General features: G+C 42.7%; 1 protein-coding gene across 1 annotated transcript in view; it reads left to right on the top strand.

Moving 5' to 3' along the window:
- LOC115435582 (forkhead box protein O3-like) overlaps positions 1-19,178 on the top strand; it is a 36,627-nt gene extending 17,449 nt beyond the window's left edge. Inside the window, exon 2 of the mRNA XM_030158094.1 lies at positions 15,170-19,178. Within this exon, the coding sequence (XP_030013954.1) occupies positions 15,170-16,888 (1,719 nt within the window). The 3' untranslated portion in view covers positions 16,889-19,178. The remainder of the gene's footprint in view (positions 1-15,169) is intronic.
- Positions 19,179-26,259: the final 7,081 nt, after the last annotated feature.

Genomic DNA, 26,259 nt, shown 5'->3' with positions numbered 1-26,259 from the left:
GGAGAGGGAGAGAGAGTTAGAGAGTAGATTATAAGGCTTCCAAGCAGGACTGGAAGCCAGACTTGGCTGCACTTCAGCTACTCTCTGCACACTTCAACTCAAGTGTGCGTCCATTAGTGCACTCCCATTGCACTCAGAAAGCCATGCACTCTGAGATGCTGCACATACGCACACGGATGCATGCGCGCACACATCAGTAAATTTCTCAAATTCTCTTCATACATGCAAAACCCCAAAGACATCCAGTACAGTTAGTATACAGTACAACTCTGCCCTTACACACATTCATCCCAAAAAGCTTCACTGACCTAGTCTTGCTCCAACTCTTCCTCCCTCTCACTTTCTCACCCACACACACTCATACATTTTCACACACACTCATTCACGATCCCTCCACTAGCCACCAGATTGCTTCCCGTCAAAATAAATAATTAAATGCGTGCAATAACAGCTTCCGAAAAAAGATCCCTCAATTAGTGCAAAATGGGTAAATGGCATGGGGCAGGGGCTGCGGGGGGGAATGATATTTCAGGAACACACACAGACACACACACTGACATATACACACACATACGTACACATACACACAATCTATTACATAAGGCAAATCATGACCGAAGAAGCTTTTTTATGCAGTTGTGCAATGATAATTTGCCCCCTCCTATTCAGCAATCGGCTTAGTGAAGTCTTTTCTTAAATCCTTACAAGTGATCCGTGCCCAAAGACTGGCCGGAGACGGATCTACATGAGTGATGGCGAGATGCAAGAAAGGAGTCGAGTGGATGCTGCGAGGGTGAAGGCTGAGTGTGTGAATGTGTGTCTTTCTGGGGTTAGTCTTTGTACACTTTCCAGGATCCTTACTGTCAGTGTGTGTGTGTGTGTGTGTGTGTGTGTGTGGAATTGCAGTTTAGTTTGTAATTCCTGGAAAAGAGATATTGAGGTGAACTTTAATGTTTATTGCCAAGCCAAGCTGTTTTTGGTGCAGACTTTATTTTTGATGATACAAAGGAGAGATGGGTAGGCAACAGGCAAAGACAAATGGGATAGGATACGATAAGACAGCTCCAAGTGGGATGCATTGAGATGTTAGAATATATTTTTTAGTTAATCAGTTATTTATTTATTTATTTAATCAAAAACAAGGATAAGAAGCTATTGCAGGGATTCAAAACATAACGGTTGTACAACTGAATATTGTGTATCGTCTTTGATTTTTCTTTTTCCATACTTAATTGATATAGACCAGAGGTAGGCAACCCACAGCTCTGAGCCCCTCTGCAGTGGCCCCCTGTTGCTTTGTTAAAAACATATGGGAATAATTGGCTAACAATTATTTTTAACATTTTGCTTTCAGAGTTGTAGGTCGAAAGTCATTCTTACATTATGCAGTTGTAAAAGTTTGAAGCTAATACACCATTAAATATCAAAACACAATAAAAAAAGTATTTCTCCAATATATTTTTTTCTGCTGGAATATTTTTTTAAATAGCTGCAGCTTTTTTTTTTTTTTTTTTTTTTTAGATACTAAAGGTCATGACCCCTGATATAGAAAATAGAAAAAGCTACAACGTGTAAATTGTTATCATTTCTGTTCATTAAGAAATATTAATTAAAACAATTTCCAGACTAATCTAAATCACCCATAGGCCTGAAAGTGACAGTGACTGTTTGTTCATATGTATATTTCAGCTCTTGTGATGAACTGGTGACGTGTCCAGACTTTACGTTGCCTTTTCCCACTGGTAGCTGGGACAGGCTCCAGCATTCCTGTTACACTCCAGAGGAGAAATGGTCCGGAAAATGAATCATTGAATGAATTTCTAGACTGAAATTTAAAGATTCACTAAGCCCTTTGTGCTTCTTAAAAACTCCTCCAAAGACAAATCCATTAGTGCCCTGGTTTGCCTTGAAGCTGTCACAGTGTCCTCTATTGCACCTATTCATTGAAATGTTTATTGCGCAGATGTTCACATGCCAATTTCATTTCTGACTCCTTGGCATCCAAAAATCTTCAATCTTTCATCAGAGCTGGCATGTGTCCAGACTGCTTTGCTTAACCTCATCATATGCCGTAGTGTTTTCATCGGCAGGGCTATAATGCCAAATCCCAGCTCAGTGGGACAAATAAATTACAGAATAGGCCTAATCTCAGTTGAGCAAACAGATGAATCCTGAAACCTGGAAACCCACTAAGTAAGCAAACTACAGGGGGGGAATTAGCATCTGTGCTAACCTATCTAGCTTTGTAGTGGCTATTTTGTTTGCTAAATGTCAGGTGTGTTGATTCTAGGGCATCGCAGTGCGGACCACAAACCTAGAGGGGTAGAGGGAGATCAGAGGGACTACAGGGATTGACTGAGTGAAGAGAATGATAAAGGGAGAGGTGGATGTTGCAGCAGCACACACACATTTCTGATGTGAGGCCCAAGTGTCAGATGAATACATAGACTGGAAGGTAAATGTACAAATGAATATAAAAGAGTGAAGGTCTGGGCATGAAGTGCTGACACACAGTGAGCAATGAAGGAAAAAAGTGAAAGGATCTTATGTCTCCTGTGCAGAACAGTTGTTTCACCTTGCTGCGGTTAAGAGTAGGTCAAGTAGCAATGATGCTTAGCGCAAGGAGAAGATAGGCTATGTGATGCAGAGTGGCTGAAATGGGAGCAATGGGCTGAAATGGAAAGATGTGAGTGAAGAAAAAGGATGGATAAATGCAGAGAGTGGGAAATGAAAAGCTGCAATGCTTAAGTGAGGGTATGGTTTGAGAGATATGGGGAGGGACAGAGAGGGTCAATCAGAGATGCAGGGTGAAAGGGGGGTAAGATAAGTGCAGGGAGGGAGAGTGACAGAGGGGAGAAAATGACAGGGGTTGGGTGGGGGGCCGTGCCGGGGTCTTTGCGGTGTGGCGGTTGCGTGACTGAGAGGAAAGTGCACTGCCGTGTGTGTAATGCTCTCAAGACGGATATTAAGACGCGCTGCCCGACTCGCACAGTCACTGCCCCTCTCTCCCCTTTTCTCCTTTACTCTCCTTCGTTCTGCTCCCTCTCTTCACTCCCTCCGTCTCCACTAATGATCCTCGCGTCCTGCCACACTGCCGGGCTGAGTGATGCCCACTGACAGTCGCACTCAGGCGGAAACGCTGTAGCCCCCTTCCAGGAGTGCTGTGACATACACACACAGACATACACACACACTCACATTCACAATATACAGAGGTGAAGCACTTTCTCACATACATGTATCAGCTCAAAGCTGCTGACAGATGGATATTTGTGTGTGTATATATGTGTGTATGTGTGTGTGTGTGTATGTGTGTGTGTGTGTGTGTGTGTGTGTGTGTGTGTGTGTGTGTGTGTGTGTGTGTGTGTGTGTGTGTGTGTGTGACCATCACCCTGTCTGGATACAGTCACGCACTCGTAAAATATGCCTCCATCCAGCTGCATCTGACATCAGAAATGTTTATGCAATGAATGAACGAGGGCCATCTAGGTAATCATGGGACATAGTTAGCTTGTTAATGATGCTACAGCCTCTTTTTGAGTCTGTGAGCTTTGTGACAAATATAGTTTTAAAGCGGCCTTGTGAAAACCACAATACAGTAATGAAAATGTGATAAAGTTCAGTTGAATTCAGATTATTTTTGCTCAAATCCGTCCAGAAACAACTCCACAAACAAATAACAGATTATTGCCCAGACCACTTAGTCACATTCTATGATTATTAAGAGCACTAAGAAGAGAAAATCTTATAATTCCTGCTCCTTTCTTATTAATTCTGACACAATTCCAGAGTTACAGATTGTCATCTTCCTCCTTTGTTTTTTTTTCACCTCACAAGAAAAAATAAACAAAAAATCCTAAACAGCAATATGTATTTAAATATAGTCCTGAAGTTTGTAGGGCTAGCATTCCTTTTAAGATAAGATAGCTTTTATTGTCATTGTACATTGCACAATTAAATTATTTGCGGTTAATAAGTTAAAAGAATAACATTTAATGTCCAATAATACATTGGATGATGTAAAGACATTTTAAATCATCTGGGACATTACACAATGTACACTGTTCGGAATAAAGTTGGAATAATTTAGTTTTTTAACACATGTCTGTTTTTCTTGCTATCTATGCACATCAGTAATCCCCTTTGGCCAGGTACAATGATTACATACTGAGTCCCAGTTACACTTCATCTATCAAGAATAAATCCCATTGTCACATTCATTTCATGAGAGGAGGCAAAAATATTTTATTCCAACTTTATGGGCAGCAGTGTATAGTATATGTATATATGTTAAGATGTAGATAGACAGACAGTAGTAAAGGAGCTCATAAAGCATTATCTATTCAAATATCATTCACTATTCTTGCAAAACTGTTGGAGCATGAGGCTAAAGTAAACATATTTTCTTTTTTTAATGCAGGTTCATTATCACTTAGCATTTGAAATAACTGCATATGAAATCCACTTCATTTTGCAATGTAGATGACAGAATTAAACAGAGTGATAAATGCACTGAAGTATTCTGTTGACAGTAAAGTGAAAATGTGGATCTCTCTTCAACTCAGCCCTGTGAAGTACAAGTATCGTCAATAAAGCTTCTTTTTTTTCCATTTGCTCAAAGGTTAATTCTCCACTATAGTGCCAGTAGTGTGTTGGCAGCTAAGGTTAAGGGTACATGAGTAAAGGGTGAAGGAAAAGTAGTTTGTGATGCTGCTTGTTTTAGAGTCAAATGCATGGCATCATCCTACACATGTGGCTTTTGTAGGCGAGGAAAGGTTTTTTTAGGAAGAGTTCGCTTGAGGCTGAACTCAAGTGGTTTTGTAGGCAGAGACAAAATTGTAGCACCTTGTGCAACTGACACTGAAAAGAACAAAACAAAACAATAAATAAACAAAAAACTATATGACAGTAAAGTCCCCATTTAAAAAAAAAAAAAAAAACTTTTACAAACAGGAAATCCAAACAATTATTTTTGTGTTATTACCTGTATGTAAAAAGGTGAGACATCTAAACCACCTCATATGACACATTTTCACGTTCCTGTTCCTTTCCCATAATTCACTGTGTGGAACCTTTCATTTTCCCTCCATAATCCAACCGACCCAAGTCCAGGCCCAGATCATGACTGCTGAGGAGAGGTTAGGAATTAGGTCACAGCATTTCATTCCTCTAATTAGATGCTGTGAGTGTATGCATGTTGGTGCATGTGTGTCTGTCTATATATGCGTCTACACGCTGGGTGCTCTTAATCCGTAGGTGGCCTCTATGGTAATGGGGGAGTCCTGGGAAGACGCGTTAACCCACATATCTGTTACTCTCGGCATGTTTTCGACGTCAATAGGCCAGTAAAAAAAAAAGTAAAATGACGATGAAGAGGACAGTCAGGGGTAAAGATAAAGGTATAAGGTAAAACAAAAAGGAAGTATCCCAAGGGGGGTGAAAGAACAGGTCAGATTCAGCCATAAAAAATGCATGTGAAGCAATAACATTCCAAAAGAACAAGCTCCAGTTGAGAGAACGCTTTGGCCTACACGCCCCGTGTTGCGGGCAGGTTAGGATTCAGTTCGGATTCCCATCCCATTACCTATCAGGACCATGTAACTCCAGCTTCTCTGTGGTAACAAATGGCATTTGAGGTGAAAGAGCTCTTTACCTCGCTCCTTATGGATTTGTTCCATCCTCTTCCTGAGATGTATCCATGTAGGGGGGCAAGGAGGAAAACGTACTTGCTTTTGCAGTTTTAATGTGTACTTGTGTTTTTTTGTTCATCTCGGGATGTTTATCCGCCGTGACTGAGAGACTGTGTGTTATTCAGAATTTTTTTTCCATGTGCTGAAATCTACATCAGCTCAGTGGGGTGTGTGTGTGGAAAGGACAAAGGGGGTAAACAATTGGCAAAGAGGGTGAAACTAAGGTATCATACAGGATTTTTGAGTGTGTGTAGGCATGTGTGCATGAAGCTGTGTGTATGTGGGAAGCGAAGTAAAAGAAAGAAAGAGTAGCGCGGGGCTAATCTTAATTAAGTTTTCAGGAGGCTCTTAAAAGGTCATGGCATGCCTCCGCGCCCCCTCCCTTCCTCGCTACCACCGCCATCACTACGCCCCGCCGAAATTTCACTTTCCCCCCCCTTCCCTCCCTCCCTTCATAACCTCCCCATTGCGATCTATCCAGTCATCAGCCCCCCATCTGTGCACATTAGCCATTCATGAACACACTCATTAGGGTGGGAGTTTGAAGCGATTGTGTTCACTAGTCTGCGGCTGGAGCGTGGCGATTAATATTTCAGCGTCTCCCGTTGAGGAGCTGAGAGCAAGTTTGGTCGTCTTAGGCGAGAGAGAGAGATTCACCCTTCCCTCTCTCACCCCCAACAAACCGTCGTCCTCCCCCTTTGCTCCTTTCAGATACACTCTCCGCAAACTTACAGTACATTGCCCCCTTATTTCCACTTATTGCATACACACCCATGATTTGGTTACACATTTTTGTCCACACATTGAGGCGCAGACCCTAACTCAAACCGACTTAATTGGGCTCTTTTTGTTTCCGGAAACGAGGAGAATAGTAGGCGATGGGAGAGGAAGAAGAAGAAGAAGAGGAGCAAGAGGATAAATCCTGTCCTTTGTTGCTCCCCCTTCTCCCACCTTTCTTGTCAGCCCTCTCAGTTTGACAGCAGTATTTCCCTTCCTATCTGTCCTTTATCTCTTCAGATCGCACTGAATTGGTCAAGACATGAGTCATGGACGAAAAGGTGACTTTGATGGTGTTTTTGTAACACACCCACACACATATGAGTTCATTCAGCCCAAATTGATGCTCTCCTTGATTCACGCTGTACACCCGCAGTTAATATATGACAATTTGAGGCAGCCAGGAGTATCAAGGGTTATCAGGCTGTCAATATCTGAAGCACTGCTCTGGCATACAGATAGGAACAAAAGCGGAGTTCTCCTGCTTTATGAAAAATATAGATTCATTTTAATAATAGACACTTTTCTATTTCACTGTTGCTTTTCTATTGTCTTTTTAATCTCATCCTCCTCTTCCTATATTTTTTGGGGGAATCTGGCTGGCACTAAGCAGCAAACAACACTTCTACTGAAAGTGATGCAAAATGCTACTTGCTTGTCCAGCAGAAGATGTGAAAGCATTTTCTATTTCTTAGTAATTCCATGTGAATTATAAAATGATCTCAAAATGCCCCTGAGAAGAGAGAGAGTAACACTTTAAAAGATTTGTTGGCTTAGAGCAGTCTTGCAATTATAAATCTGAATTTTTGATTGCAATAATAAAAATAGCCATCAGTCAGTAAAAAAAAGTTACTTTTTTGAAGTTGTTTGGTTGTCTTACAGCACAAATTAAAAGATACTTCAATATTAGCACCTGCAGTTTTTGTTTCTTTTTTTTGTTTACTTCTTACTTTTCAGCCAAATTACTTGTCATTGTGGAATCTGTCTGTCCTTTCATTTTTCACTTTAACAAAACATTCTTGCATTTTTTTGCACATAATTCATCATGAATGAAAATGCATAGTAAATAAGCAGATACAGTGTCCAACCTCACTGAAGTATTGTTTTAATGGAGTCCTTAATCGGTCAGGCGCACTGTAAATGAAAAAAAATGTTGGATATATTATATAGTGCTATTGTGTGTAAATATAGAGAATGTCGCGGTAGGTCAAGGTTGATTATAAGGTAGCAGAGTTCCACAGAGAATTGTCTTCATACAACCTTAAACTACCTCAGCTTCTCGCTTTAGATCCCTACTGTTCAAGCAAGGGGGCCTCAAGACCCTCTTTGACTCCCCTTTGTTCCCCCATCCTCTTTTTGTTGTTCACCCACCTCTGCCCTCTCAACCCCTCCCGCTCCAGATACACTCGAACCCCCCGCCAACTCCCTTCTTTTCATTCTAAGCATACCATTCTCCATCGTCTTCTCCATGTAGGTGTACAAATAAGTGGGAGTCTATGGGCTGTGCGTGAGTAAGTGGAAGTCTGCGGGCTGAAGTGTTGCATGTGGATAGGTATTCATAGGGAGCAGTGGTTGGTGCTGTGCACACTGATGGCTAATGAAGTTCCTCTGCACCTCATAGCCCTATTAAACCACTGCCCCCTACCTCTACCCACTTCACCCCCCACCTCTTGCCTTGTTTCTCCCTGAGGGAGAGAGTTGGCAGGGAGTGAGCTGGCTGCTATGGCAACAACGAGGAACCCTCCCTCTCCCACAGGTCTCCTTAGCAACTGGTAGCTTGGCATTGCGGTAATGAGTGTGCCCGGTGTGCCAGGCTTTGTGTCATGTTGGCATGTGTGCAACATGTACGTGTGTGAAAGAGTGAGGGAGTGTGTTCATAGGTGTGTGCCTGTTTGAGCCTCTTTGTGTGTCGATTTAGTGCGGTTGCCAATTTAGGTGAGAGTTAAAATGTGTGATGACAAAGAGATGTGGACTGGAGCCACTACTTGGTGCTGATCCAGAAAATTCGTGAGGCTTATTTTATTAAAATGTAACCAAAACTGGCACTTGACTGACTCCCCTTATCTTTTTCTGTATGTGTTTGTGTGTTTTGCAGATGTGTGGGCCTGTGTTCCAGTCTATTTGGGCTTTTATTTCTCATTCAGTGTGATTGTGGCCAGTCTTTTTTGTACTGTGAAATTGAAGCAATTAAAGGGACGATCCGATGAATTTTGCATGCCATGTGTATGGCTGCCTTTGAGTTTGCTGCTCTGCTGAAATTAAATTAAACGCTGCGAATGGTGTTTATTAAAGTGTGATCAGAGGTGTGCACTGACCTTTAGAATGTGGGAAATGAGATTCTCATTGTTATGAATGAGATTATGTGGAGGCCGAGTGTGAAAAAAGCCTGAGCCTGCATTGATTCCATTGTTGGCCGACAGTTTCTTTGTATATAGCAGAGGGAGGTTTCAATATAATCAAATCCACACTGTGCCTGTTGGCTATTAAATGGACTGATACACAAATATAGACACACAGGCGCTCGCGTAAATGCAGATTGACTTGCAAATGCTTGCACACACGCATATCTTGCCCATCTTGTAAAAAGAGCTGTAAAAGCCTCTCCAGAAACGTGTTGGTCTTTTTACAAAAGCATGGCAGGCCCAGTGGAAAATGTTAGTTTGCTCCCTAGACGAGGTGTGAAGTGCGAGCAGGCGGCCGGCCCCACAGGTTGCCCAGCCCAAACACCTGTTGTGTGAATCCTCAGTGGGAGGACGTGCGCTCTGCCTACCTAGCAGGTCTCAGTGGAAAAAAACCACACCCGTTCTCTACTGTGCACGTGCTCACTCATGTGCTCACACTAACTCTGAGGCTCCCCCATTTTGTGCGTGGGCGTCAGACGTGATGCCCAGATTGTGTCCCCTTTGCGCCCACCGGAAACACTCAGCTGTCTCTGGCATCAGGCGAGCGGATTTTCCGATCCCCTATCCGGGTCTCAGATGCTCTACTAATCTGTCAGTGTCTATTTTTACTCACCAAAGCTGTGGCAGCCCGGTTCTATCCCACACCCTGCTACACCGATCCCAACCCTTCCCTTGGCACCATGGCTGATGAGTCGCCAGCCATTGGCTACAATTAGTGCACAGTCAGACAGGAATCCCCTACCAACTCCAATGTACCCCTCTCCACAGCCACTTCCTGGTCTGAGGGAACCAGACACACTACACACTTGCTTCCCATTTTAAGCCTTTTTATAAATGGCACTCCTGTAGTGTAGTGGAATAATGGGGTCGGATACAGAACACCTTTCACAGTGCTTGAATCACTCTAAAGTGCAAACTCAGTTTATTCAAGTACAATGGCAGCCTAGGGAAAGCACGTTTGAATTGTACCTGTTCAGATTTTGTGTTGAGATTAAGTAAAAGTTATACAGTTGGACAGCTATTGGCAAATATATTCCTTTAGTAGCAGTAAGATATGAAACGATATCTTTTGAACATTTTGCCATGGAGTGTTTCTTTCAAGAATTTACAAATGGTGCCAATCCTGAGAGACCCCACAGTGATACACTGATAGATACAATTCCTAATCCCAGGTTTATTTCCTCTCCAATGAGGGCTGTAATATGCCTTGCATGCCAATGCAGTCGTGACCACTGCTGTGGAGGCGATGATGGCATGTGGCAGAGAAGTAACTGTTTCTCACCTCCTAATAAAAGAGACTCCTTTTTAATCTTTTCAATTTGATTGCATTCCAAAAACAGGCCTGTCTGCCCATCTGTCTCTCTTAAAGAAGCCTCCTAAAGGGATTTTAATCATCTGACTCTGGGCTTCTCAAGCAAATTGCTACATCTCTCTTTCTCTCTTACGCACACTCTCTTCCTCCCTTTCTTTCTCACACACATACATGCAAACAATTAAAAATGTTCTTTCTTGTGCTAACTGTCATAGTCACACACTTGTCTTCTCTCACTCTCTGATGCATCATCTCTGCTCCATTATGCCATATCTGTGCTGCCATTAGTCCCTTCAGTCCCTCTTCAAGTCCCCCAGACACATAAAATTCCCCCAACCCTGTCCCTATTAATCTACATGGCTCTAAATTCTTTATTTCCCTTCAAAGGGACAACGCGAGCCGTGACATCAATCACGGAAAGCGAATATTTAGCCGGCGCTAATTTCCACCAATAGCCTGGAGACAGGCTTAGCTGACAAAACTCATTCCTGTGCTGAACAAAACTGCTTGTGTTGAAACCTCCCCTCCCCCTGATCCCTCCTGCCTTCTGCACAGGCAAAAACAGCATCACAATAAATGCAGTTAGCGCTTCTGTTACTCCCCCTTGATTTAGGCTTATCAAATGAATGTGCACCATAGAGGGATACCCTTTGACAATACATAATAGCTCCATTCTGCATGAAATGGTTTGGTAATACCAGTCGAGTGTGGCAAACGGCTTTACCCGGTGCCACTACAAGAACAGCTGCTGTGTTCTTAGCTGGGCAAGCGCACCACGCAGCTTCACCCTTGAGGTTGTTTAAATCGGGTGAGTGGTTTCTTTTTGCCGGTTCCCAGACCCCACTCACAGTCCTTAGTTCCTCACTCTGTTCTATTTGAATGAGTGCACATTCGCCACAAGATGGGTCCTTTAAACCATTTGACCTGTTTCCTTACCCCACTGTTGGTGAGCATGTGTGTGGGTGGGTGTATAGGAGAGAAAACACTTAGTGGGTTCTACTGGGGGGAGGGGGGGCAAGGAAGGGGTATGGGAAGAGTGGGGGGCATTCTGAGGGCACCCCTTTGTGTAGCTTGGAGAGGGCCCCTTGCTGTACCTCTACATTCCCATCCCTTACCCCCAGGACCCTCCACCTCCTCCTATCCTCCTTCGCACAGCTGCCCCCATGCCAATCAGTCAGACTATCTCCCAACACAACAACTGTACTGTAGACTCCCAGTACTAGGCCCCAAAACATTTCTTGTGAATAGCAAACAAGGAGTGTGTTGGGCGCCTAGCCAATTTAGGCAAGTTCGTCAATAGCATATTGACGGCCCATATTGGACTCATAATGTAGGTGGATTATGTAGTTAGTTAGACCTTGATGTGTGCAGAGCCTCTGCACTGATCGCCATTAAATTTCATTGACTCCCAGCACTAAATAGGCCTCTGCAGTCCCTGAATCAAACAGAGTTTGCATAGAAGAAATGGGGAGAACAGCAGAGTGTCTGATTAGTATTGTGGAATTTCCAAAGGGCTAACTGAGCAATAATTGGTTGGACCAGAATCTCAATAGAAATTTCTATGTGCACGTGGCTTAAATATTTCTGTTGCTTCCTTGAGCCAGTAAAAAGACTGATTAGGCCTCCAGTGTGCTGTAGAAAAAAGTGTCAACATGTCAGATTTGTTCGAAAAAATAGCCTAAGCTTTTAATCCGGGGACAAAGAAGGCAATCCTATGGCTTGGTGTTTATTGTCTAAATCAGTTATCAGGATTTTTAGAATTTAACTCAAGCTGATTGTTTTCCTGCCACAGAGACAACTTTGTTCACCTTTATTGGCTGTGATTGGCCAATAAACTATACCCCCCATCCTCTTTAACATCATGGCCAAAAAAATCCTATCAGTCTGATTTAATTGTGCTTGTTGATAGGTAGATGTCCCTGACAGCAAAACAAAGAACTCACACTCACACTTATGACTCCATCAGTGCTTTTCTGTATTATGGGACCAGGCAGCGCATCTCTGCATAAGTCCAGCCACTGGTTCATTCATTATTTAGAACCCTCTCTACTAGGCCCATTGTATTAAAGGGGTATGATTTGAATAGGAAGTAGCTCCCTGGACCTAGCCGTGTGATGTGTGTGTTCCTCTCTGTCATTGTATGTTTCTGTGGGCTTCATCTGTCTGCCTCAGCAAGCCAGTGGGCTGAATGAGAATTTCCATTTTATGAATATTTAATACATAATAAAGTTTTCAATTTTATTCTATTCAAGCCGTAGGGGTAAAAATCTGGCAAAGCCAACCCTCAAGGACAGAACACACTGTAAAGGTAGTTTATACGATGGAGGCATCAAAAGTACAGTTCACATCAGCTCACTGCTTCAGAAATCACACTACATTACTAAAATATACACACAAAATGGTTTAACACTACATCCTGTAATAACGTCCACAGTGTCCCATATTTCCCACATCTCAACCTGCCCTTATGCTGTATTACTATTAGATCATAGCATATCCTGGCTGCCTGCTGTGTCCGTGGTGACCTGGCATGGCTCCGCATGAGACACCCAGCTGGGGAGTGCCCCTGAATCAACTTGGGATTAGCCAAGGATTGTCTGGGATTACTCGGGGATGGAGGAGGATTAGCAGTGACTGCCTGTTTCGGGGGCGTGAGGGCCATAGGATGGCCAAATTGCCCCTGACTCAGACTCAGGCAACAGGAGGCAAACCACACAGAACCACACCTACAGTGGAACCACCTGCAACCTGAGCTATTCTTAGCTTCTGTTACACACTCACAGGGCGACAAAAGAAGGGAAAAAACGGATGTGGTGGAAAACTACATAACAGGAAGCCAGCAGATAGTGATGATGATCATGATGCCATCGCTGGCCAACGTCCGAAATCTCTCAAATCTCTCTAGCAGGTGGATTCATCAGATAAAGAGGGTTTGGGATGATGACAAATCCCTCCAAGTTCAATGGGGCTGCTCTTCCCTCATACGGGGATAAATTGAGATTTGAATCAGACAGGTCACACAGAGTTGCAGCATGAAGTGGTTGAGCTCGCTGAAAGATGCCCCATTTATAAACAGTAGCAGTGGAACAGCATGAAAGCTTACATATGTTTTAATTCAGGCATGCACAGGACTTGATGGGGATGATTTGGAGTGGTATGATAGGTGGATGATCCAGCCAGGGTGAGACAGGGAGTTGGCGCAGCACGTAGAGAAGCCGTCAGAAGCAGGGAGCGGGCATCCCCTGCGGACCTGCACTGCCGAGATGAAAGGCTGTTTAGTGTTGGAGCAGCAGCATCAAACAACCGCCTCCTCTTGCATCCTTTCCCCCATCCCCCACTCTCTCTCTCTCTCTTTCTCTCTCCATCTCCCTCTCTCACTCTCTTGACTCTCACCACAATATGATATAGTTCTGCCGTTGCACGTTTACCCGGTTGCCATGGTTACCCAATGCTGGAGGTGTCACAACGAGATAACCCAAGGAGGCATTCACAGATCACCTGAATTCAGTTCGCCTCCCATTTATGTGTTCTCTGCCGCAATTTGATTTATTTGTTTCCCTGCCGTGCAATTCGGTGTGAATACAAATAATCCGCAACATAATGGAGATGGTGGAAGTGTGAGTACCCTTCAATCTGTAACAATCTATTGTACCAGGATATTCCTAAACCACAGGAGGTGCTTTTGATTTGATATTTTTCTGCTTCAGTGTCAAAATGCCTCATGACAACAAAGGGCAGTATTGCAACCACAGATTTAGATAGACATCAGGAGCCTTTCCATTCTGCAACCCTTCAGATGTACATGAAAATACAACAGAATACATTTTGTAAATTACCAATTTAGCAACTGTACTTTCTAGCGTTGAATATATACTGGAAAAGTATTTGGTGACAGGCAGTATAACTGAAGGCACAGAGACTGAAAGCAGCAGTTGAAAATGACAGTTGTGTGGAAGAAAGTGTATAGAAATATGAGGAGGGGAAAATTAAGAAAACCAAGAAAATACTCAGCCCACAGTGACAAAATAGGAAGAAGGATTGCAATAAAGACAGCAAGTAGGGAAGGGGAGATAGGAAGTGAAGGTGGATGTCAGAGGGTGGGTTACATCCATTAGCCTTCCTTCCTCCCGGCTCAATCTTGCGATACATCCCCCCCATTCAAGATACAAGAGCGAAAGAGACAAGGCTGGCGCTAAGCCAGACTGGCACCGACATCAAACATACAGTACGCCCAACCACAGCAGCTTACATCAGCCCGGCTGAAAGGAGAAGTAGAGGAGGACAGATGGATTGATGGAAATGAAAGTGGGAGGATTGACGTACATAAGGAGACTGCCTCAAGACTGAGTTTCAGGTCGTTCCAGGTTGGCTGAGGCTGACAGGGTCTTGCTCTGTGCCAGCTGTAGCTGTCTTTCGAAACTTGTTTGTGTTTTTGAACACGCTCTCAATTTTCTAAAGCTGTGACACTGGTTGACACTCATTGCACAGAGGCCCAAGGATCTACCTCAGTGTATATTTTGTGCATCTATTAATAGACAATGAACCGATCTCATAATCTGACACTTTTCCCATCCATGATTCAATATGTATGGAGTTAATGATTTTGAAGTAGCACTGAGTTGATTTCTGTTTATCGTAGTTTATGTTGACTTCTTGTTATGTCCTTTAACCTTCTTTAACACATATATGACACAGATTTCACTCATTGGGGTGTCCTGGTAGCTCATGTGCGCTTCAATCAGACCTAGGCACTTTGCTGCATGTCATACTTTCTCTCTCTACACCACTATCAGCAATAAAGCAGACAGATCTTAAAAAAAAAAAAAAAGAAACAAATTTCACTCATTTAAATTTCTCACCTCATTAAGGCATTTTATGGAAACTGTAATTATATATATTGTACACACATAGTAACTAGCAAAAAGAACACATTTTGAGTAGTTTAATTTGATCTTTTCATAATTTTGTGTCTCTTATCTCTTTTACAGAACTCCATCCGACATAATCTGTCCCTACACACACGTTTCATTCGAGTCCAGAATGAGGGAACAGGGAAGAGCTCCTGGTGGATGCTAAACCCAGATGGAGGAAAGATGGGAAAAGCCCCACGCCGCCGAGCTGTTTCCATGGATAACAGCACCAAATACCTGAAGAGCAAAGGACGCATCAGGGGAAAGAGAGTTGGCCGTCCTGGCATAGGAGCTGGATCCACTGTGGTAGGACTTCAAGGCTCCCCTGACCATGGCAGCCCACCACGGAAAGTCCTTCCAGGGGCTGGAGGAACATCAGGAACAGATGGAGAGTTTGATGCATGGACAGACCTCCACTCCAGAGCCAGTTCCTCAGCCTCAACCTTAAGTGGTCGTCTGTCACCTATCCTTGCGGAGGGAGAACCAGAAGAACCAGAGGAAGGAGGTTTGTCATGTTCCACCTCCCCTCACCTGTACCCCTCGCCAACTAGTGCTCGTTCTCCTTCTATGGGGGCAGGAAATCGCTGCCCACCCCTGGAGCAGCTGCCTCAACTGGCTAACCTGACAGGTGCAATCAGTTTGGATGAGCAGCTAATGGAGGATGGTTATCATCACCACCACTCACAACAGCAACACCAGCAGCTTCCCCCTGTTGGTAGACATAAGCACCAAACCGCTGTTTATCACTACAGCTCTGGAGTGAAGGGGCAGAGCACCTATGGTGCAGGTGTTTATGGTGCAACAGGAATGGGGTTGCTGCGCCACCACTCACCCATGCAGACCATTCAGGAGAACAAGCCAGCAAGTTTCTCTGGAACCATGCGGGCGTACTCCAGCACCAATGCTCTGCAGAGTCTGCTAACAGCTACCCCAACTGCACAGCAGTACTGTGCCAAGGACATGATGCTGGCACAGGAGAGAGAAAGCCATCCCATGATGAGCCAAGCTAGTAATGGAATAGGCTCCAACCATCACAATCACCACCAAGGCCACCACAACGGCCACAGTCACAATGGACCTCATAGTCATAGCTCAGCTCACAGCCATAACAGAACTCACAGCCATACTCCCAACCATAACCACAACAATGTAACCAACCACAACCACAGTTCACCTCACAGCCTCGCTCACAACGGCCACAACCTCAGTCAGAGTCATAACCACACGCCACCTCGGGCACAGGCTCTAGCTCCACGAGGGAACAGCAGTCAGCTGCAGACCTACAACCACAAAGCCCCCTACTTGTACAGCCCTCCATCACACGCCCACCTCCCCGCCTCCACCACCCTCCCTCCGAACCCAGCAGGCATGCTCGGTATGCCCCAGGACTCTTGCCATGTGGCCGCCGCCCCACATCCTCGTCACAATCATTACTCTGACCCACAAAACCAAGGCATGGGTAACGGAACATACCACCATGGCCAGGGGATGGGGGGCAGTAGCGGTGATAGCAACTACCACAGCTATCACCAACCTCACCCACATGAGAGACTACCGGCTGACCTGGACATTGACATGTTCCACGGTAGCTTAGACTGTGATGTCGAGTCCATCCTCCTACATGACATCATGGACTCTGGAGAGGAGATGGACTTTAACTTTGACTGCTCCCTAGCCCAGGGGGTGGGCATTGGAATGGGCATGGGCATGGGTGTAACTATGGGCATGGGGATGGGGATGAGTGGACTTGCTGGTCCACAACAAGCTCATAGTAACCAGAGCTGGGTGCCTGGCTAAAGTCAAGGATACCACATTGTAACCAGTTCGGCTGCCCATGAAGCACTGTGCTCAAATGTGGCGTTCTTGACTTGATACAGAGACTAGAGGACCAATACTCCCTTCTCTCTTTTTTGTCCTGACAGTTCCTCAGTTATCCCCTCCTCTTTTGATTCCTCCCCTCCCGAGAGATCTAGTTCATGTCACATTAAGTTTTTCCTTATATCAACTATACTGTGATGACAATCTCTCAGCTGTGCTTGCCCAACTTTGCTTCTCATTTACCATGAGAACTCAACTCTCAATGCACTTTATTGCAAGTGGGTCACATCTTGCAGTGCAACGTGTTCTCAGAGCGCTCAGGCAGAGCTTGGCATGTCTCGTAAGGTGGCTGCAGTATTTGACAGGAACAAATGAGGAAATCACAGGCTCTGTTGATAAAGTGTCACATCTCGGCATTGAATTAAAATTGGAATCCTTTTCTCATAAGCTGCCATTGTCAGTTGTGAGGACAATCTTTTTTTCATACAAACAACTTTATAAGTGCTTTGTCTGCAGACTTTTCATAAATTTTTCCAAAGATCAGAACATGCATACATAATATATATCTATTTTGATTTTTACCTATTTGATGATATTTACATTCACACGCTTAGATCACACATTTTTTCTTTTACATTGAATGTCTTTCACAGTGTCGTGCATTCAGTCCTTGGAGGTTTGACTTCTCTCTTGTATGTGACATTTTGTTAATGCTCTTTTGCCCTTGATTATAGAATATTGTCACAACATCGTTAAATGGATTCTATCATTACTGGCTAGCATGCAATTTGGTGAATTAAAATGTCATATCCCCTTGTCTCACCTGAGCTTCTCATGCCAGTTGTTCTCTCTCTCTTTCTCTCTCTCCCTCTCCCTCTCTCTCTCTCCTTCTCGCTCAGCCTCTTTCTTTCACTCTCTGCCTGCCAGTGGAGACAAAGTAACCATTCCTCACACTAAGCCATTAATGTGGCTTGATTGAAATTCAGCATCTTGCTTTTAATCTCCAAAGTGATGCTGCAGCGATGCGTCATTATTGAGAATCTAACGCATTGTCCTCCCATCTCTCACCCCGGCCGTCCGGGCTGGCACTCGCCTCGCCGACTAAATGTGCCAAGAAAGCGAGACAAAACTGTGATTAACGCCAAGTCACTCTGCCTGTCGTCCTGCTCTGAGGAGGCCAATGTCACTGTCCACTTGCCTGCTCACAGAGGGTACATAATGGAAAAAATGGATACAAGGATAGAACTGTTTCTGTCACCAACCTCAGTTTCCATGCTGTTTGCTGTTTGCGTGTGTGTCAGAAAACAGGTAGTGTAGTGTAGTGTTTTTATTGTAAACCATCTCCATTATCTGTATTTTGTGTTCCCTTGTTCCCATGTTTTCAGTACTTATACCCTGAGCAACAAATACATCTGAGGTGCAAAAAGAGAGATTAAACAGAAACAATCAGCAAATCTGAATGGTGTGAGTCTTTGCGCAACAGGGTTTCAAAGCCCCACACGGCCACATACATCCACTTTATGTGTGTTTATTCTGTTGTCTTGTAGTTGTTGTTGTGTTGTTGAAATTTCAAGGACCAACAGGGACCACACTGAAATATCCATCATATAAGGATGATATTCTATGGTGAAAAGATGTTGGTAGTGCAGTGTGACCTTCCTGTGCTCCAATACCATGCACCCCTCCCACATGTGCTCTACTCAATTGTCTGTGTGCTTGTGAGTGGGGGGAGTCTGAAGCTTGCTTCTCACTGGCCTTGGGAGAGAAAAAAAGAGGACACCCCTATTCTCTAGTTCCCTCAAGGAGACTCACCATGCTTGGTCTGTACCAAGTGTGGCACACAAAGAAAAAAGAGGGGGGTACGGGTGGGGTGGGGGTTATTGTTACAGCCAAAGGTCAAGCACGGCACAGACTATCAGACCTATTATTGGGGTAAATACCTTCATTTCAGGGCTTTTAGCTGCGCTGGTTCCAGTTAATCTCCGTGTGGAAAATGTGGGGAATTTTCTCACAAATTGGACCTCACAAAGCAGTTATGCTATATCCTATGCTACAGACATTTAGCAACGCCCTGCCATTCAAAAGAGAGCTATATATGTATGATGTCTAATTTTCCTATATTTATTTATGAAAGAGATTGGTCTCTGTCACTCTTAAATGTGGTAGTTGTTTGAGTCAACTCCTATCCCATCCTCTTTTTTTCTCTGTTTTTTAAGATGTCACTCTCCCTTTGCCCTTTTACCAACATTTATTTTGTAAAAAAAAAAAATCTATATATTAAGAATATTGTATAATAGTTTTTAAAATCTCAAAAGAATATCAGTTTTGTTGTCTATTTCTTTTTTAAGAGAATGTAACTCATCATCTGGTGACTGTTAAATAAATGAAATGAAAGGGAAACAAAATGGCTCTGTCTTTTCACTTGGAGATAAATTTGGTTTTTATAAAAATGACCTTTTCACTATGATTTTGAGAACCTGCAGTGAATTTTCTTAAGCTTTTTCTTGTGTGCTTTCACATAGTCACTGACAAGATGAATGAATACACCTTTTTTGTTAATTTACTTCTTTTATGCCACGTTTGTTTCATTTTTAATACACAACGCCTTTCACATGTGCAGACAGATGACCCCTCTTGGGAGTCGTGCTCGACCAGGTAGCCAAGTAGCTACGTGGGAGGCAAGAGAGAGTGAGTTGAATGAAAAAATGGAGGAATGGAAAAATGTAGCTTCTCCTATGTCAGGAAGCATCTCATGTGCTAGAGACAGCAGGAGAAATAAAGAGAGAAATTGGGTGAATGTGGATGTGTGAGAGAGAAAAATCCTGACAGACAGACAAAACATGGAGGCAGCCAGACAGCCAGACAGAGTTGGCAGGATTGCAGTAATAGGTGTGTATGTATGTACGTGTGTGCTCGTGTGTGTGTTTGTGTGTGTGTGTGTGTATTTGTCATAAGGCTTGTTATGGCCCATGAAGCGGTATAGGTTGGCCACAGCTGTCCTGGTCCCATTGGAGGCGTTTTCACAGGAGGAGTGTGCAGCACTACAGCGCCATGCTGCCAAGCCCCAGGGGAGCCCCCACCACACACACTCCCCCCGCCTCTACACTCACTTAGACATCACACACACATATAGAGACACATACCACACATTTGCACACGTATATTTGAAAATAACACAAATTCACACGTTTACACAAAGAAGCTCACAGCGCAGTTACGAAACCATACACATCGACGCACTCACGGAAGCAGATATTTCTCACTTAGATGTACAGTTTTAATTGACTCCACTTGGCAAAGCCTCTCTGTAGGGAAAGAAGTGAAAACCGAAAGAAAGAGGAAGATATAGGGGAAGGAAGTGAGGCGGCATGTATAGATTTCTCTCTCAAAAAAAAAAAAAAAAAAAAAAAAAAGAACACTTGTGGCCTGATGAGCTGATTTAGTTCTAACATGGCCCAGCAGCCTCAAAAGATGCTTCATAATTTCAACAATTAGACCAAGCCAAGTGTAACCGACACTGAGAGTCTGGCATCAGGCCAGAGTCTCACTCTTCTCTGCCTTTCCCCACAGACTGATCGAGGTAGAGGATTGAGGTAGACAGGAAAGCAGTCCGGTCCAGGTGCTCTGCCTCGGGGAGGGTCTGCTCTTCTGTTCCTCATTATCAGAGAGAGAGGGTGAGAGAGACAGAGAGAGAGAGAGAGAGAGTGAAGCAGCGTTACAGTGTCATTATTCATCCACTCAAGCATCTGGGAGCAGGCCCTTCTTTACTTGGCCCATGATATCACTGTAGAGACCGCCCTTGGAGCTAAAGGCTGGCTGGGGACACTACTAACTGCTAACAGACAGACCCACCCAGGCGAGGCTCCAGGGTACACATGTCCTTGAGTGCTTATGAGGATTCAGCACTTCTCACTTTCCGGCCAAGCGGCAAACTGGAAAAGTGCTACATCTACCAAAATTCAATTCTTCGTAAAAGTGATTAATTCACACATATTGAAGGGTGGAGTTTGGTGCTTTCAGAGTAAGAGTCAAGATTAACGGGGTAATCATCTTTGACTTATTTTCAGCCAATGGAGCTGAAATAAATAAGAAATAATATTATATGTAAAAGAAAAAAAATCAAAACAATGTACAGGTTGTGCAGAGGCTGGCAATCAATATGTGGAATTGAGGCCAGAAAAGAGGATGTGTTTTGAATGATTATTTCATTCACAATTTCTTTTCTTTTTTCTCCTGACAATGAGCCCCAAGCAGTTTTTTTTTCTTATAATCCCCCTTATAGTCAATAACAATATCAGTTTATTTTACAGAGGATGCACTGGAGATCTTTTAAAGCATGTCGCAAAAGTTGCATTCACCCTTCAGAGGTGGAGATTATTTGAGGGACACAGTAACAAAGAACAGTGAATAGTTTAATGCAATCCAAAATGGTAGAGATATGAAGTTGGGTAACATTTTCCAGACCAGTGGAGGATAACAACATTTTAATTGTGGAAATATCTTTACTCTAAGTGGAATAAATCACTGATACCGAGTGATTCTGAAGATTACCCTCTAAATGGGCTCCACATGGTAAAAGAGCTTAGACATGATACCAGTGCAATGACAGGAGAGAGACACTTTTTATCCTCTCCTATTGATGTTTGGGGATGAAATAATGTGTTTTTGTCATTAAGCCAACCTTCTATAGCAGCCTCATTATTGGCCACACATTTAATGAAATAGATGGAGACTGAACGGCAAAGGTGAAATTAAAAAGAATTCAATGAAACGCTGTGCCTGTGTATAAAATAAGGCCTGTAGCAGCGTATGTGCTCTCTGCAGAACTTGAAGATTGTAATGATGTTTTATGAAATTGATTCATTCAGTGGGTTTATATACAGGGCAATAGTTAGGAGGGTCAGGGTCTACTCCGATCAAGGCTAGAGAATTTGCAACAGCCGAACTGAAAATGAGCACTTTTATTGCACTTTTTATTGTACTAATATTTGGAGTCTTTAAGTGATTATGATCTGGAGAAATCAACAGAATTCAGCCAGTAGTAGTTACGATCATGCAGTAGTTATTTGTGACAAAATGCTGGGTTAATATTTTATGAGCAGTAATTTTATGGTTCGGAAGGTCAATGATGTTCTGGACCAGAGTCAGACCACAGAGCATAAAACATTGGCCTTGTGAACAGATTATCATCAGCTGTAGTAATGGTGTAGGGTTTTGACTTTACTATGATAATTGGCCTTTTTGTGATGATTTTTACTAAAACTATGCGTAACATTAAACTAAATTGAACAAGCTGTGGTGAATCTAAATAACAATAATACAGTTAAAAGGTAAAACTAAAATTAAAAACATTATCGCCTTAGTATCATTCCTGTATTTCAGAACGCACCATTTAACTTTAAGGCTCCATAAACTACATGAGAGGAGCCTTTCCATCAACAGATGGGGGATTTTTCTTCACATCGATGTAAACAAACCTTAACAGCCTCAACAGTAAACATTAATAACTTGGATTCAGTTGTTGTCTGGTGTTAGTCTCTGTATTAAAAGACCTGTCAATCAAGTTCAAAGTCTACTCTATAGTCACGTTTTCTAAAATCTGGTGGATGGGTTAGTCAGTCTGTCCCTCATCCATTAAAAATATGTACATAGTTTATCAGTTTCGAAATTTTCAGAATGATTTGACCCTTGGAAGAGGCAAAGCCATTTAAAATTCCTGTAATAGATGTTTGGCATATCAGTATGCCAACCATGCAATTAACAACTTCTTATGATGAAACATTGACTGAATGTCTTACAATTAATCAGGTCCAATTATCTTGATACTAGTCTAATAATCAAGTCCATATGCTGCATGATAACAGTATTTACTTTTAATTGGAAAAAAATTGATTCATTTATTTAGTTGATCTTGTGAGTAGAGTACCCCAATAAATTTTTCATATCTATGTATGAATCACATGCAAGCAACAAAGATGAATGGAAACAGAAGTCTTTTAAGTCTTTCTGTGAGAGATAATTGTGTAGCCTTGAGAGCTAGGAAACCGCTTTAATCCAGGAGGTAAATGTTCAAGACAAAGTCCTTAAGTGTCCCTGAGCAAGACACTGAATGCCTACCAGCTCCAGGGTCCCTACCAGATCTAGACGTCCTCTGCTGGGGCGACGAGGGGGATGGATGCGCCTTCTATACAATGATCAGTTGAGAAATTAGTCATCAGATATGCCCAACCGTCGCAATATAGTCTCATTAAATTTGATCTGTGAAATCAAATGCAACACCACAGGTTTTAGAGGGTCTAACCTCTGACTCAAAGCTCAAAGTGCTTTGCCTCGTTATTTAGTTCTTCTTGAAAAATGTGCCGCTTAAAATCCTCTCACGTCAAAATGCTCATATAAAAATAAAACAGATTACATAATCAGCTGAAAAATTCCCTTGGGTGTCCAGGGCTACTGGGTTCTTCCTGATTAAAAGAAAATGACCTACCAGGAAATCCTCCTATCTATCACTCGCCTTTATTAAACCAATCACTGTCTTTAATGACTCCAAACCCCCACCCTTCCCTTCCCTCCCCTCCCCTTCCCTCGCCTTCCCTCTTGTCCTCGTTTCACCCTCTTCCAGACAGACAGGACAGATCTAATCAGATCTTTTCTCCTTTCCTCCACCGCTGATCTACTCATCAAGAGAAGATGAGAGGTGTGTATGTGAAGGGGAAGAGGGGAGAAGGGGGGTGACCTGAAGCAGTGATGACACAATTAATGTCAAATTAATGCTCCTCCTGAGTGTCGACACCACCTCATCTCCCTCCCCGCCTCACCCCTCCTATCTACCTCTAACTGCACACGTACTTATCTCACACATGGGGGAGCTCATCTCAGCACTGCGCTAGTGTGCGTCAACTAGCTTAGCTCAGTAGCACAAAGTGTACGGTGTGGAGTGCTAATAGGGGCTGGGAGGATGGTGGGTTGGGTGGGTGGGGGTGATAGCAGAGCGGGGGCCTGATTGGTGTCTCTAATTACAGCTTGATACTAAAGAGTAATTAATGAGTTTGTGGCTGATGGCAGCAGCTTTGGAGCGTCAGACTCGATCGCAGTAGATAAGAGCTGTTTGTGCCGAGGCCATGCAGGATCCCATGGGACAGGCGCATGCAGACACACACACACACATACACACACACACACACACACACACACACACACACACACACACACATACACACACATACACTGAATGCGCTTAATGTTACCGGCAATTCCTCTTCTCATAAAGTACACTGATGACATGAAGTCAGGTAAAATCATTCAGCCAACGATTCCCTTCAGTAAGCCAATCACAAAGGACAAGACGAGGAGAATATCCATTTAGATTTCAACTGTAATTGGTATTGCTGATCATTGTTAGATGTGCTATATTAGACGGTAAGTATGTTTAGAAAACAATCAGTGTAGTGTTCAACAGTTTTTTTCAAAATTTAGTTACCAAAATTGAACCTGGGATTCTCTTTCAGTGTTCTTTGTCGTTAGCTTTAGACCTTGGCAGTGGTGTAACGTACACGCTGGTGTGTTTCTCATCTTGTCATCACACCATCAAACAGAGACTTAACGGCTTAAACATACATATTACCCAGCATTCATCTGTGTTACTATTAGGTCTATAGTGGGTAAGATAATGTTACGATCTTTTGAGTTAGAATCACAATCAAAATCACAATTTTCTCATACCTTAAATAAAATGTAGAGGTATTAAAACCAAACTTTACAACTGCTTCATCTAGTTTTCTTTCATTTCTGGAGGCTTAGTATGTCATGAGTTTTTGCTGTTGTTACCTGTCTACAAACTTTGAACTCACAATATTTTGATAATATCTAGATGAGGTAAACACACCGAATAGACACACACACACACACACATACAATGAATGCGCTTAATGTTACCAGCAATTCCTCCTCTCATAAAGTACACTGATGACATGAAGTCAGGTAAAATCATTCAGCCAACGATTCCCTTCAGTAAGCCAATCACAAAGGACAAGACGAGGAGAATATCCATTTAGATTTCAACTGTAATTGGTATTGCTGATCATTGTTAGATGTGCTATATTAGATGGTAAACATGTTTGGAAAAAAATCAGTGTAGTATTCAACAGTTTTTTTCAAAATTTAGTTACCAAAATTGAACCTGGGATTCTCTTTCAGTGTTCTTTGTCGTTAGCTTTAGGCCTTGGCAGTGGTGTAACATACACGCTGGTGTGTTTCTCATCTTGTCATCACACCATCAAACAGAGACTTAACGGCTTAAACATACATATTACCCAGCATTCATCTGTGTTACTATTAGGTCTATAGTGGGTGAGATAATATTACAATCTTTTGAGTTAGAATCGCAATCGAAATCACTATTTTTTCATCTCTTAATTAAAATAGGGGTATTAAAACCAAACTTTACAACTGTTTCATCTAGTTTTCTTTCATTTCTGGAGGCTTAGTCTGTCTGTTATGAGTTTTTGTTGTTGTTACCTGAATACAAACTTTGAACTCATAATATTTTGATAATATCTAGATGAGGTAAACACACTGAATAGAGATGAAGAGTCCACATTGTCTGTACTGTATACATATTTCTACATACATCTCTGCTGTGTTTCCATTAACTACCTGGATTATGGTGATCTAATTTGTCCTGCCAGGGTTTTATTTTAAATCAGAAGTGTTTTTACCACCCAGGCTAACTCTAAAGCATCTTTATAAATCAGACTCACTGTGCATCAGAGTTCAGAGGCCGGATCTGCTTCATCATTATTTCTTCGTCAGCAACACAACAACATGTTATGCAAACTCTGCAAGGAATAAAACTGAACCCTTTACTGTGAACAAATGCATATATATCACTATAAATGAACCAAAATAAACTCACTAGTCTGGTGGCCTGTGCTAGTGACATTAAAACTACAAATCCATACAGTATGTCAGTGCAACACTCTGTACAACATCACAACCTTGTTATTCAGGTCATTTACAATGAATGTTCACCATATAGAAAAGTTTTGACAACACTGGTATTTATTTTCTTAATGAACCTGTATGATCCCTCTGGAAAGTAGATAATACACCAAATTAACATCAGTCATGATGTAGTCTTGTGAGATCACCCTGGCATAATTACAAATGCAATGTATAACATTAACTGGGATCACAATCCATACATCATAATCTGTTCATGCAATTCATTCAATTACTTGCACCTCATAATTAGTATCACTTTTTTTTTTTTTTTTTTACTTTGTGCAACCCAATTTGCATGCAAGCTATCATCAGTTCAATCTTGAGTCCAGATAAATGTTTTTGTTAAAGTA

Source organism: Sphaeramia orbicularis, chromosome 16, assembly GCF_902148855.1.
Source record: "Sphaeramia orbicularis chromosome 16, fSphaOr1.1, whole genome shotgun sequence".
NCBI classification, from domain to species: domain Eukaryota; kingdom Metazoa; phylum Chordata; class Actinopteri; order Kurtiformes; family Apogonidae; genus Sphaeramia; species Sphaeramia orbicularis.
This window is presented reverse-complemented; position numbering and strand designations above follow the sequence as displayed.